This window comes from Crinia signifera, chromosome 6, assembly GCF_055691185.1.
Source record: "Crinia signifera chromosome 6, ASM5569118v1, whole genome shotgun sequence".
Lineage (NCBI taxonomy): Eukaryota > Metazoa > Chordata > Amphibia > Anura > Myobatrachidae > Crinia > Crinia signifera.
In genome coordinates, this window is record NC_139222.1 from 207,247,404 (window position 1) to 207,260,481 (window position 13,078).

Consider the following 13,078-nt stretch of genomic DNA (forward strand, 5'->3'; position numbering starts at 1 on the left):
TATCAGGTCAGCTGGCTGGCTATTGGTGGCTTACAGCTAAAGGGTCATGCCTTGCATATAATTGGTCATATCCTGATAGTGTAAAATTTGCATTGTACTCAGTCAGCAATAAGGCACCCTGTCCAAAGGTAACTTTATTGAACAAAAGCACTGAGCAATAGTTGTGTTCTGCCTCTCCAAAGATTTGTGGTGCCGGTTATGTCATTTCATATGACAAAAGATCCTTCTTTTTTTGCCGATTAAGCCTAGCACAAAGCTGCAATCACAATCTGTATACCAAATAACCAACTGAAGAGACTTTGAGGATAATGACTGGTCAAGTTGTTATTTGACTTGTTCCGTTTCAATATGAAACTAATTTGAATTAAACTGTATACACTTCACCATCTAGATTTTTCCATAGAAACCAACCGTAAAACATATGAAGTGTCATTTTTGTAAATTCCCATCATCTCTCCAGAAGAGTTGGTTGTGACAGACAAGACTGCTAGAATAACAGCCAATTGCATAGGGTTGCTTATAAAGAGGCAAAACCCTGTCTACTAGTGTGTTTGTATGAAAATATGCTGTCATTATGTTCTAGCATGTATGCTATATAGCACAGGTGAGTTGGAGGAGCACCAGCCTGTTTCCACAGAAGCCATGGTTTTCTCTTGCATCCTCATGTTCTGCATGTATAACACATACCTCCTGCATCGCTATTCTGTGAGTGGGTTATAGATGTTTGTAACATCACTCTCTAATGTATGTGCAGCAGACATCTAGGGATAGATTTATTAAAGCTTCTATAACAGACAATTAGTGGTGTTGCCCATAACAAACAATCAAATTCTAGCTATCATTTCTCATGCAACTAGAAAGTTATAGACAATCTTTTTGGTTGCTATTGGTAACATCACTTGTCTGTTTTAGAAACTTTAGTAGATCTACCCCCTAGAGTGGAAGGCATCACACAGGTAATATTTTCAAAGTGTTTGTCCTCAACAGACTTAGGCTTGTTTCACACACTCCGGCTCCTGCCGGACGGTGAAATCCCGCACGGCCAGGGAGCCGTGCCGCACGCATTAGTTGTGAATGGACACTATTGTGTCCATTCACACGGGACGGCCACGACCCGGCCACACGGTTGCAGCCGGATCCCGCCACTGGAAGGGACGGCTGCCGGGCTGTGGCCATCCCTTCCATGATAAACTAGTGTGTGCGGCACGGCTCCCTGGCCGTGCAGGATTTTACCGTCCGGCAGGAGCCGGAGTGTGTGAAACCAGCCTTAGGGGGTAGTATTCAATCCATGATTCTGACTGTCAAATCGTCCCGACAGTCGGAATCCTAGTTCAATTTCAGCTCTACCCAACAGTAACTCGACAGCCGGAATTCAATGTTCCAGCTGTCGACTGTCACAAGTCCGTGGATCGGCAAAAATGTGATTATTTTATCAGAAAAAACAGCCACGGATTTGACAATTTACAGCTGTTTCCAACAATATAGATTCACCTCCACAGTGAGGCAGATCTGTATCTGTCCGGGACTGAATAACTTAACTGCCGACATTCGCCATGCGGAGTTTGGTGGGCTCGCAAAGGCTGTGAATTTGCAGCCTTGCGAATAAACCAGAATATCCCCCTAGGTTTCCAGCAAATTACATAAGCGCTGCGTTCTGCAATGAGGTTGGGTTTCCATCCCTGCAGATGAAGCACTGCGTTCTGCAATGAGGTTGGGTTTCCATCCCTGCAGATGAAGCACTGCGTTCTGCAATGAGGTTGGGTTTCCAGCCCTGCAAATGACGGAAGCGGTGTATTCTGCAATGAGGTTGGGTTTCCAGCCCTGCAGATGTCGACAGCGGTGCGTTCTGCAATGAGGTTGGGTTTCCAGCCCTGCAGATGACGGAAGCGGTGTATTCTGCAATGAGGTTGGGTTTCCAGCCCTGCAGATCACAGAAGCAGTGCATTCTGCAATGAGGTTGGGTTTCCAGCCCTGCAGATGACGGAAGCGGTGCATTCTGCAATGAGGTTGGGTTTCCAGCCCTGCAGATGTCGAAAGCGGTGTGTTCTGCAATGAGGTTGGGTTTCCAGCCCTGCAGATGACGGAAGCGGTGTATTCTGCAATGAGGTTGGGTTTCCAGCCCTGCAGATGACGGAAGCACTGCGTTCTGCAATGAGGTTGGGTTTCCAGCCCTGCAGATGACGGAAGCAGTGTATTCTGCAATGAGGTTGGGTTTCCAGCCCTGCAGATCACAGAAGCAGTGCATTCTGCAATGAGGTTGGGTTTCCAGCCCTGCAGATGACGGAAGCGGTGCATTCTGCAATGAGGTTGGGTTTCCAGCCCTGCAGATGTCGAAAGCGGTGTGTTCTGCAATGAGGTTGGGTTTCCAGCCCTGCAGATGACGGAAGCGGTGTATTCTGCAATGAGGTTGGGTTTCCAGCCCTGCAGATGACGGAAGCACTGCGTTCTGCAATGAGGTTGGGTTTCCAGCCCTGCAGATGACGGAAGCAGTGTATTCTGCAATGAGGTTGGGTTTCCAGCCCTGCAGATCACAGAAGCGGTGCATTCTGCAATGAGGTTGGGTTTCCAGCCCTGCAGATGTCGAAAGCGGTGCGTTCTGCAATGAGGTTGGGTTTCCAGCCCTGCAGATGACGGAAGCGGTGTATTCTGCAATGAGGTTGGGTTTCCAGCCCTGCAGATTAAGGAAGCGGTGTATTCTGCAATGAGGTTGGGTTTCCAGCCCTGCAGATGACGGAAGCGGTGTATTCTGCAATGAGGTTGGGTTTCCAGCCCTGTAGATGACAGAAATGCAAAAATTAACCCTTGAATGTCTGTGTGTGTGCGCGTACATGTGGTAGGGAATATAGATTGTAAGCTCCTCTGGGGCAGGGCATGATGTGAATGTTCCAATCTTCTCTGTGAAGCGCTGCAGAATATGTGTGCACTATATAGATAACTGTAAATAAATAAATAATTCTGCAATAAAGTTAGGTTTCCAGCGCTGCTGAGGAGCAAAATGCTGCATTCTGCAATGAGATTAGTCTTCCAGCCACTACAGAAGAACGATGGGCCTGATTCAGGCTGTGTATACTCTCAGTCTATCGAACAGGTAAGCGCTACCCATCCCCCTTTCCTTCCATCCGAATCTCCTCACTAGCATGCAGGGGGATGTGCATTCCAACACATCACCTTGCATGCAGCCGAAGGGTAGAGAAATAATATGATGCTCATTGACTATCAAATGATGGTAATGAAGTCAGTCTTAACTGACTTTTATTTCCGTCACTGGCGGGTGCTGGGGTCATGTGATGGCATCGCCTGCCCTGAGCAGGGGATGCCCATAAAACGCTGCTTTCTCCTGCCCCCACTGGAGCGAATGACCCAGCGAGTGTGAAATTCGCTGAAGCCGTTCATTTGCGGGGTTTGCACATGTGCAGACGCATGCCCCAATCATCGGGGAAGGGTGCGAATTCGGTCTGAATCAGCCCCAAAGTGCTGAGTTCTGCAGTGGGGTTCGTTTTGCAGCTACACAGAGGAATACCACTCAGAATAGGCTGAAACGCAGCGTTCTCTAATGTGTACGAGTTTAGGTTTTGAGGTCTGTGTAGTGGAGCAAAACACTCTGTTATGCAATGAGGTTAATTAGCACGTTGGAGCTGTCATTCCTTTTGGTACCTCCCGAGGTCGTGGGGTGTTTTTGAGCATTAATAATACGTTTCCTGTTGACAATCAGAGAAGTTACAGGGCTCAGACTTTTTGGAGAAAGGTTACTGTCAGTTAATAGAACACCCCGGCTCCGCCCTGTGTAAGCCGCCCATTCACACTGTCCTCTCAGCGGGACTCGGGAGCGATGGAGATAAGCTTCGCGGGCCGCCGGGCGCTGGTCACCGGGGCAGGGAAGGGTGAGTACGACGTCTACGGGGACTGACGCCCCGGTAAGAGCGGGGTGTGACGATGGACTTTTGCAGGGATCGGACGGGAGGCGGTAAAGGCGCTGAGAGCAAGGGGAGCAGATGTGGTCGCCATAAGCCGGACTTCGGAAGACCTGGAGAGCTTGGCCCGGGAGGTAATAACAGGCACACTGTCTGTGTGACACTGCTGCCCCCTGGTGGCCGAACATTCATATTCATACCCGTCCCCATGTATAGTGTGACACTGTAATATTTCCTGGTATATATACAGTATGTAAAGATTTACAGTAGGTCCCAAACTTTTTTTTTAAATCACGGGGACCTAGGAGTATCAGCAGTGTTTTCCCATAATTCCTAGGCCAAAAGATTTTCATTTAATTGAAAAAAAAAAAAAAAACTCAATTTAAGTAAACTGTTCCAACCTGTCATCATTGGAGTCAATTATGTGTTGGTGAATATAGGGTGTGCTTCTGGTTTGCCTCTCATATTGTACATAAATGATTTGATTTGTCCTGGACCACCAACCCATGGAACCCCTGCAAGGGCCTTGTGGCAGCCCAGAGTGCCTAAGCACATAGGACGGATCCGTTCACTCCCCCGCGCGTTTACATGGGGGAGCGATGTTTGCCTAATGCACATGCGCTGGATGCGAACGGGCATGTGTCCCATTCGCACCCACCAGTGCAGGCGTGGTTGGTGGACGCGCCCATGGGAACGCCCAGTGTTTCGTGGGAATGAGGCAGTGATGCGGCTGCCGGGGGCAGGCAGCTGACATCACTGGGTCTCAGCTGCCCACCCTGTTCGCGTACAGGGTGCAAACAAAGCTAAGACACCTGAAAGTGTCTTAGTTTTGCGTAATCGTTCTACATCATTTGATGGTCGGCGAATTCCTTCTTAGATGGACAAAACCATGTGCACTACAGGGGGGCAAATGTAACATGTGCAGAGAGAATTAGATTTGGGTGAGTTATTTTGTTTCTGTGCAGGGAAAATACTGACTGCTTTATTTTTACACTGCAATATAGATCTCACTTTGAAGTAAAACCCCACCCAAATCTAATTCTCTCTGCACCAGTAACATCTGCCCCACCTGCAGTGCACATGGTTTTGTCCATCCAAAGGCCCCCATACACTATGCGATTTTCGGCCGATTTCGGCCCTTTGGGCCGATAAATCGGGTGAAATCGGCCCAAAATCGCATGTGTTTGACATCTGATGCGCGGTCCCGCGCGCATCGGATCACGGCGTCGGACCTACAGAACATAAGATATATCGGAATCTGAGCCATCATGGGTGCTTTTTAGCACCCACGATGTTCAGATCCGATATATCTTTATATACAGCCCCCCTGTCTTACTAGTAGGGCCCCCCCCGCATTGATGGCTCCCGGTGGAGGTAGTGCAGGTGGGGACCGCAGGCGTCGCAGAGCAGAGACCGTCGGCGCGGCGGGAGAATAGGAAGAAATCTTATTCAAAAGACCGGGCGGCCGCTGATTGGCTGAGCTCTCAGCCAATCAGCGGCCGCCCAGTCTTTTGAATAAGATTTCTTTCTATTCTCCTGCCGCGCCGACAGTCTCTGCTCTGCGACGCCTGCGGTCCCCCCTGCACTACCTCCACAGGGAGCCGTCAATGCGGGGGGGGGGGGGGGGCGCTGCGGGGGACACAGAGTTGGCAGTAACAGAGCCGGGCAGGAAAAGCTGTCAGCGCTGGAAAAAAAAAGCCCATACAATGAATGGGCAGCCTGTGATTGGCTGAGCACTCTCTCAGCCAGTCAGCAATTTTCTGAGAGAGCGCTCAGCCAATCACAGGCTGCCCATTCATTTTATGGGCTTTTTTTTCCAGCACTGACAGCTCCCGCCTCCCCCTGTCCGGCTCTGTCCCCCACAGCATCCCCTGCACGCTGCCTTAGCAGCGCCCCCCACCAGCAGCCCTGTTCTGCAGCCCCCCCCCCTGCTCCCCGGGTTTACATGTGATAAATCGAGACGATTTATCACATGTAAAAAATGGCACATCAAGTGCCAATCTTATCAAGCTCCCCCGGGGAGCTGCCGGGGAAGCTCAGGGGGAAGTCGGGGGCGACTTGTCCTCAGGACAAGTCACTCTAGTGTATGGGGGCCTTAAGAAGGAATTTGCCAGAAGGAGTGAACCAAAATAACCCCCTACGTACAGCTTCTGTGACTGTGGCCACCTATGATCACGGTTGTATGCAGCCCCTTGCATTGATATGCCATAATGTTCATACCACCCACTGAACTGACCTATTTTGCGTTCAGTTTCAGCCACCTCCCAAGAATGCTCATCACTTTGGGGGTACACATGGAGCAATTTGTGCTTCATATCTTAACAATCTAGTCAGACCACTTTGAAATAGGGCTTAAATCGCCTCATGTGTATGCCCCTTTAGGAATAAATGCAGCACATGTTTGAAAATGTGACAGCAATAACTAAACCTGTGCACCAGCTAGGTGGTCTGGAAACTGTTGGTACAGTAGATTTCGGGGACCGGTTTGGCCACCCCTGATTTAGAGCTTTCACCATATGTCTGAATAACCGTCTGAGTTGGAGATATCAATGTTCCTTCCTGCAGTGCCCTGGAGTGGAGACAGTGTGTGTGGACTTGGGAGACTGGTCAGCGACAAAGGCTGCCCTCAGCTCAGTGGGTCCCATAGACCTTTTGGTGAACAATGCAGGAGTTGCTTTACTACAGCCATTTCTTGAAATTACACAGGAGGCATTTGACAGGTATTTGTGCTAATATATACATCATAATAGCCCCAATATAATATATACATCATAAAAGCCCCAATATAATATATACATCATAAAAGCCCCAATGTAATATATACATCATAATAGCCCCAATATAATATATACATCACAAAAGCCCCAATATAATACATATACATCATAATAGCCCCAATTTAATATATACATCATAATAGCCCCAATATAATATAAACATCATAATAGCCCCAATATAATATATACATCATAATAGCCCCAATATAATATATACATCATAATAGCCCCAATATAATATATACATCATAATAGCCCCAATATAGTATACAGTATATATCATAATAGCTCCAATGTAAGGCTATTTTGAATTTTTTTTATGTTTTTCTATGGTTATAGTAAAATGAGCCATGTATTAATGCAAAGTGATTACAACTTTTTATTTAATCCACATTAAACAAATGTACTTTTGCATGTCATTTCTATCTTCCAGAAACGTTTAGTGTTTTGCATTATTAATTCTATGTGCTCACACTATTTTCAGGAGCTTTGCAGTGAATGTAAGAGCTGCACTTGTGGTATCACAGGTAAGCCATACATAATACAGCACAATAGCAAGGCTGGCACATCTTCATAGTAAGTGGTCTCCTTATCTCTCCCATCAGATTGTCGCCCGTCAGATGATTGAACGGGGTGTGCCAGGTGCCATCGTCAATGTGTCCAGTCAGGCATCCCAGTCAGCCATACAGGATCACACTGTCTATTGTAAGCTGGCATTCCACTGAGGCCATCTCTGTACTAATCTATAGGTGAAATCCACAGCGATACTTGTTGTGTTTTTGCTATTTAGTTTATGCTGAGAATGAATCCTGGGTTGTTACATAAAATGAAAGAAATGTAGCTGTTCATTTTAACATTTCTGCTTTTATGCCAGCCACATTCCTGCATTGTGTGAAATTTATATAGAAATGTGTGAGATATACAGGGTAAAATGAATTCTTAACACTAACACCATTTCTCGTTCACACAGGTACCACTAAAGGGGCCCTGGATATGTTAACTAAGATGATGGCTCTTGAACTGGGACCCAAAAAGGTGAAAGTATGAAAATAATATCTGTTGGGAGTTGTGATCATGCCCCCTGTCATATCTGCATCACTTGATGGAAGTCGTATTGCTAGGTTAGGGGGGGGGGGGGGGGAGGTGGAGAAGAGGGAGCCGGCGTTAATCACTGGCAATCCCAAAAATTGTCAGCCTGGGCATTAAGGCATAGGCCAGAAAATTCTCGGGATTACCAGTGAAGGGGCTAAATACAAGATAAACTGTTTCACCCCTGTTGGTTGCTGTATAGTGCAGCATACAGCTTTATTCTAATCAGAGGAGACATCAGGGAGAAATTGGTTGACCCTTCTCTTTTAAATGACAACATTCCTTTAGCACAGTGGTTCTCAACATCGGTCCTCAGGACCCCCCAACAGTTCACGTTTTCCAGGTCACTCGGGAGGTGCACACATTATTAACCGACTAAAAGATCCACAGGTGGGGCTAATTACTTCACTTGTGATTCTTATTGGAGACCTGGAAAACGTGAACTGTTGGGGGTCCCGAGGACCGAGGTTGAGAACCACTGATCTAGCACAAACAGGGATGTAGTGGGCATCACAAGACAGAATACTTACTTGTGAATCCCAGTAGCTGACATCCAGAATGTAAGTATGTCAGGGGGAGGATAGGGTGTGTGTGTGATCATTGTTAGGGTTAGGCTGCAAGATGGGAGGGTTGGGGGTTAGGGTTGATAGAGGGTTAGTATACTTATCCACCAGATATCAGGCTTCTATGTGTCGGAATGCCTCTGTTGGTCATGTGACCGCCGGCGCTGTAAGCATAGAGGGCTAGCAAAGCGGTGAATCTTCGCTGTATATCGCGCCTTAGTGAATCAAGGTCTATATGTTTAAGAAAGGGGGATAATATAACATTCTACCTTGGTAGCCCATGTGTGGCACAATATATGAAGTCCGTGCTCCACAGTAGATAGGATGGACACTAAGGTGTTACCTACTTTTCAGATTCGTGTGAACTGTGTGAACCCCACAGTAGTAATGACTGACATGGGACGTGTGTACTGGAGTGACCCTCAGAGAGCTGCATCAATGCTTAATCGGATTCCTATGGGGCGCTTTGCTGGTGGGTATTCTCATCACATGAGCACACAACCTGCATGCTCAAATATAGAAAGGTCATGCGTACAACTGTTGTAGGTCCTGGAATATTTAGACATTCATAACAAAAAACTATTTCTGCAAACCATAAAGAAGAGAGTATCTTATCTAGTAGTCAATGATCAGTGAGAAGAAGCTCACATCATGGACAGTATTCAACCTAATTGTTGCCCAGTTATCATCAATAATTGTAATTGTCCAATGATTTGTACATGGGTTTAATTATGTAAGGTTATTATCATCATCCACAAGGTGTCTGTAGCACCTTGCAATCCACATAAACAGAAACTATACATACAAAACTGAAAAAGATGAACAGTACAAAGCATTGCAGGGCATAAGTGATAGAAAAATACATTGTGCAGATGCACACTCCATATTATTAATCAATCAATAATAGAGGTTCTTGGTATATTCATTGGCCAAGAAACCAGCTTCACGGTGACCTCATTTCTGGTGGGTCCCTAATAAGTGATAGAAACACTGCTGTACATAAACTCATACACACAATATCCGCGCTGCTGAACGCATAGGTTCAGAGCCATTGTTGGCAGGGAGATAGTGTGAGGGAGGAGGGTTCTGCTTGTGACAGCTTACAGTCTAAAGGGGGCTAGGCAGACAGACAAGGGTGACAGAGAGTGGGAAGAGACAGTGCACAAGGTGGGTAGAGCTGAGGCTTAGGATGAGAGCTGGAAGGTTTTAATAAAGAAGTGGGTTTTGTAAGCCTGTTTGAAGCTTTGATGAGAGGTGGAGAAGTCTGAGAGGGATTGAGTTTGAGTGATGTCCCCATCACTGGAACGTTCTCCTTCTCAGTCTTTCAACCTGTAGCGCAGGCAAAATCTTTGGAGGTGTCAGTGAGAGGAGATAATCATTTGGGAGAAGAGGCGGTAGTCACTGGATGAGCAAAGTGTGTGGGAGTATGGAGGGAGAGGAGGTTGGAGATGTTGGGGCAGAGGTTTGGGTGACGGTGTTATAACTGAATGTGAAGCATTTGGATTGGGTTTTGAAGGTGAAGCAGGCTGTAGAATGGGCCGGCAGCAGGCACAGTTCATTTAGAGAGGAAGATGAGCCGGGCAGCAGCAGAGATGACAGATAAGAGGTTATACCAGTCTGGCCTACAGATGAAAAGTAAGTGGATGAGGGGCTGTTGCCTTTTGCCTGAGAGAGGGTCTAATCCTGGAGTTATTTTGAAGGTGGATGTGGTAAATAGAATGTATGCTGGGTTTGAGGACAAAGTCCACAGTGGACTTGCGGGATGGAAGAAAAGATTAATATACAACTCAAGTCATTCCCATAAGTTACTTATCAGCTTTCCTCCTGCGACCCAGTCTTTATATTTGAGATTTACCTACTACTGTATATCCCTCTGTCTCTAACTATTGCAGAAATGGATGAGGTGGTGCACAGCATTCTCTTCCTGCTGAGTGATCACAGTGCTATGATCACAGGGTCCTGCCTACCTGTGGATGGGGGATACCTGGTACACTGAATTCCAGTAAATCAGCTTTATATGGACTGAGCACTTGCCTGGCCTCCCGGTGTCTCGATACTGTAATAAATATGGAGGTTCACAGCTAGAAGATTATTTCTAGCAATACAGCTTTTACTAATGGATATATTTGTTGATCTTTAACCATTTCAAAATGTATAGAGAGTAAATGTGATTAAACTTAATTATAGGCTTGTGTAAAGAAAATCTGTATTTGTTACATTACTGGGCCTGTCTTACAAGTACATCAATAAACCGTTACTCCAAAGAAATTGGTCATAGATAATTGTAGCTATTATCTGGGTGTTGTGGAACCAAGGAGGGCCTCGGAGAGCTTGCAGGGGTGCCCTCGGTTGCTGGTCTAGGACCAATTTAAGGTATTTGTGGTCAATCTAATAGGCAACCTGGTGGCTTCCAGTCATAAACTATGTCGACAAACAGAAGAATCCTGTCCCTCAACGCATATCTGACCCTAAGGATGACATATGAACACAACTTAGTTAATTCAATATTATTTTCTGATTTCCCAAAACAGTTTTTCCCTAGCACACCAAAGGTCATTATTAATACGATTTATGGTAGTAGATAATTCAGAGATCTTGGTTACATGTATTTGCAAAAATATGTTAAGCCTCCAGTCAACGTCAAGGCATCTCTGATACCAAAGGTCCCTCCACTGCATGATAACAGTACCCACTCTAGGCCATGTAAATAAAGCTCCAGCATTTGGAGAACATGCTGGTTCCTGTAGTACCATTTGCTGGATCTAGGGGTGACTTCTGGTTAACTGGATCAAAAAATATTTTTGTATGTGTTATTTCAGTAGATAATTATATGGCTCAGAGTGGCTACAGTTCTCCATGCAGTGTAAGGTATTCCAGTATCAGAACTGCCTTGACAGTTACCATAGGTTTGCAAATACTAAGATTTCAGAATTATTTACTACCAAGTAGTGTTCATCTCATTGCCCTTTAGTGCTGGGGAAAACTCGTCTTTCTAGTTTAGAACCCCTCCCTTTTAGAACCTGAAGGGTATCACAAATTAGCTTGAGCAGCTTTTATTTAAACAGAACAGGAAAAGGTCCCTTTAGCTTAATATGTAAACTGGTACTTATGTATTATCAGGGCTCCCATGTTAAATGCACCCCATTTTTTCATACCCCTACTATCCAACTACGCATGGAGTTGATTTTATATAGTGTGGCGAGCGCAGCGGTCTCATAAGAAAAACAGGAGCCCAGATATTACATAAGTCCCTGTAAACTTATTATTTTTTTGCAGTTCCCTCCATCTCCCAATGTGTAATTCAAGTGATCCCAAAATGCTCAAGCTAAAGCATTCATTGGATCTGGATTAGCCAGCTAAATGCCAGGGAATCTAGTAAGGTTGCTGCCAGCTTGTGTTGGCTATCTTGGGTGTCCTGGGAAGTAATGCCACAAAGACTTGAAGCAATAGTTTAAACAATATTGCCTATTTTGCTTAATCAGTGATATTGTTTATAATATCGCCTAATGGGAGTGATTCTAGTTGACTTGGTAAACTGCAAAGATCACAGCTTATCGATTCCTTGGGACACCGGCCTGGCAAATACACCACATGCAAGGTTATGTGTATTCGTAACATGTGCCGGCAGCAGGAGAAATCATTCGATGCTCACCGACCATTGAATGATTTCCCCTGCCTTCACAAATATAAGTCAGTGGAGACTCTTATATTTGCGGGTGCCGGGACGAAGACAGGGTGGGCGGCTGATGTCATGTGACATTAGCCACCTGCCCCGGGCAGACTTCATCCCACCCGCATTCCCATGAAATGCTGGGAGCGTTCCCATAGCCAGTACCGCCACCTGCCTTCCCTCCCTGCTGCAAATGGCACGGCGACATTGTAAATTGCCACGGCCATTCGCAGTCCGGGTTTGCCCCAGTGCAGAAATGTGGCTCTACAGCTTTTGTGCAACTCCAAGTCCCTGCATACCCTCCCTCCGATCTACTGGCACAGCATGCAGGGACTTGTAGTTTTACAACATCTGGAGAGCCACAGTTTGACCAAGCCTGCACTTGTGCTAGTAGAGAAAGGTTGGTTTTAAGACTGACACCAGAATGAGCAATGTAGGGCAGTGATGGCTAAACTCAACACTCCAGCTGTTGTTGTACTACACATCCCATCATGCCCTGCATCAGCTTTAGCATGGCCAAATCGTAAAGCTGTAGCAGGGCATGCTGGGATGTGTAGTTCAACAACAGCTGGAGTGTCAAGGCTAGCCATCACTGATATATGGTGTAGGGGTGAGCCTTAGTAAAGAAAGAGGTATCCTTAGAATGTCTAAATATCAAAACACTAATTGGAAGTCTGGTCAGGTGTGGTAGGGAATTCCAATTTAGATGGGATGTTTCTATAGGCAACCAATCAGATCCTATTATCTTCTAGAAGTTGCTAATAAGTTTATTCTGATTGGTTGCCCATAGCAACATCCCATGACAAATAGAACTCCAATCTGATACCCTTTTTCCAATAGCAAACCTAATGCGTAGAAATCAAGAGTAGGTGATGATGGGTATTTACTGATAATCTGCTAAGAATTAAAATGTAGATGTTACCGTTTGATACACAAAACAGAATAAAAAGTGTAAACATTCCTTTGAAGTTATTGTCTTTTTTATCTTCATTGGTAAATATCACCAGCCTCATTTTATGTTGCTCTACAACATTCATAACATTCGTAGCGCATTCTCTGAACATTACC

At 45.7% G+C, this 13,078-nt stretch overlaps 2 protein-coding genes across 2 annotated transcripts in view; one reads left to right on the forward strand and one right to left on the reverse strand.

Moving 5' to 3' along the window:
• ASPSCR1 (ASPSCR1 tether for SLC2A4, UBX domain containing) overlaps positions 1-13,078 on the reverse strand; it is a 200,633-nt gene that overhangs the window by 72,884 nt on the left and 114,671 nt on the right. The gene's annotated exons all lie outside the window — the stretch shown is intronic.
• On the forward strand, positions 3,462-12,962 carry DCXR (dicarbonyl and L-xylulose reductase). Its single transcript, XM_083148685.1, has 8 exons — positions 3,462-3,881; positions 3,948-4,045; positions 6,477-6,631; positions 7,173-7,215; positions 7,294-7,393; positions 7,659-7,723; positions 8,695-8,812; positions 10,233-12,962. Exons 1-8 carry the CDS (start codon positions 3,830-3,832, stop codon positions 10,334-10,336), a joined length of 735 nt encoding a protein of 244 aa, XP_083004811.1. The 5' UTR covers positions 3,462-3,829; the 3' UTR covers positions 10,337-12,962.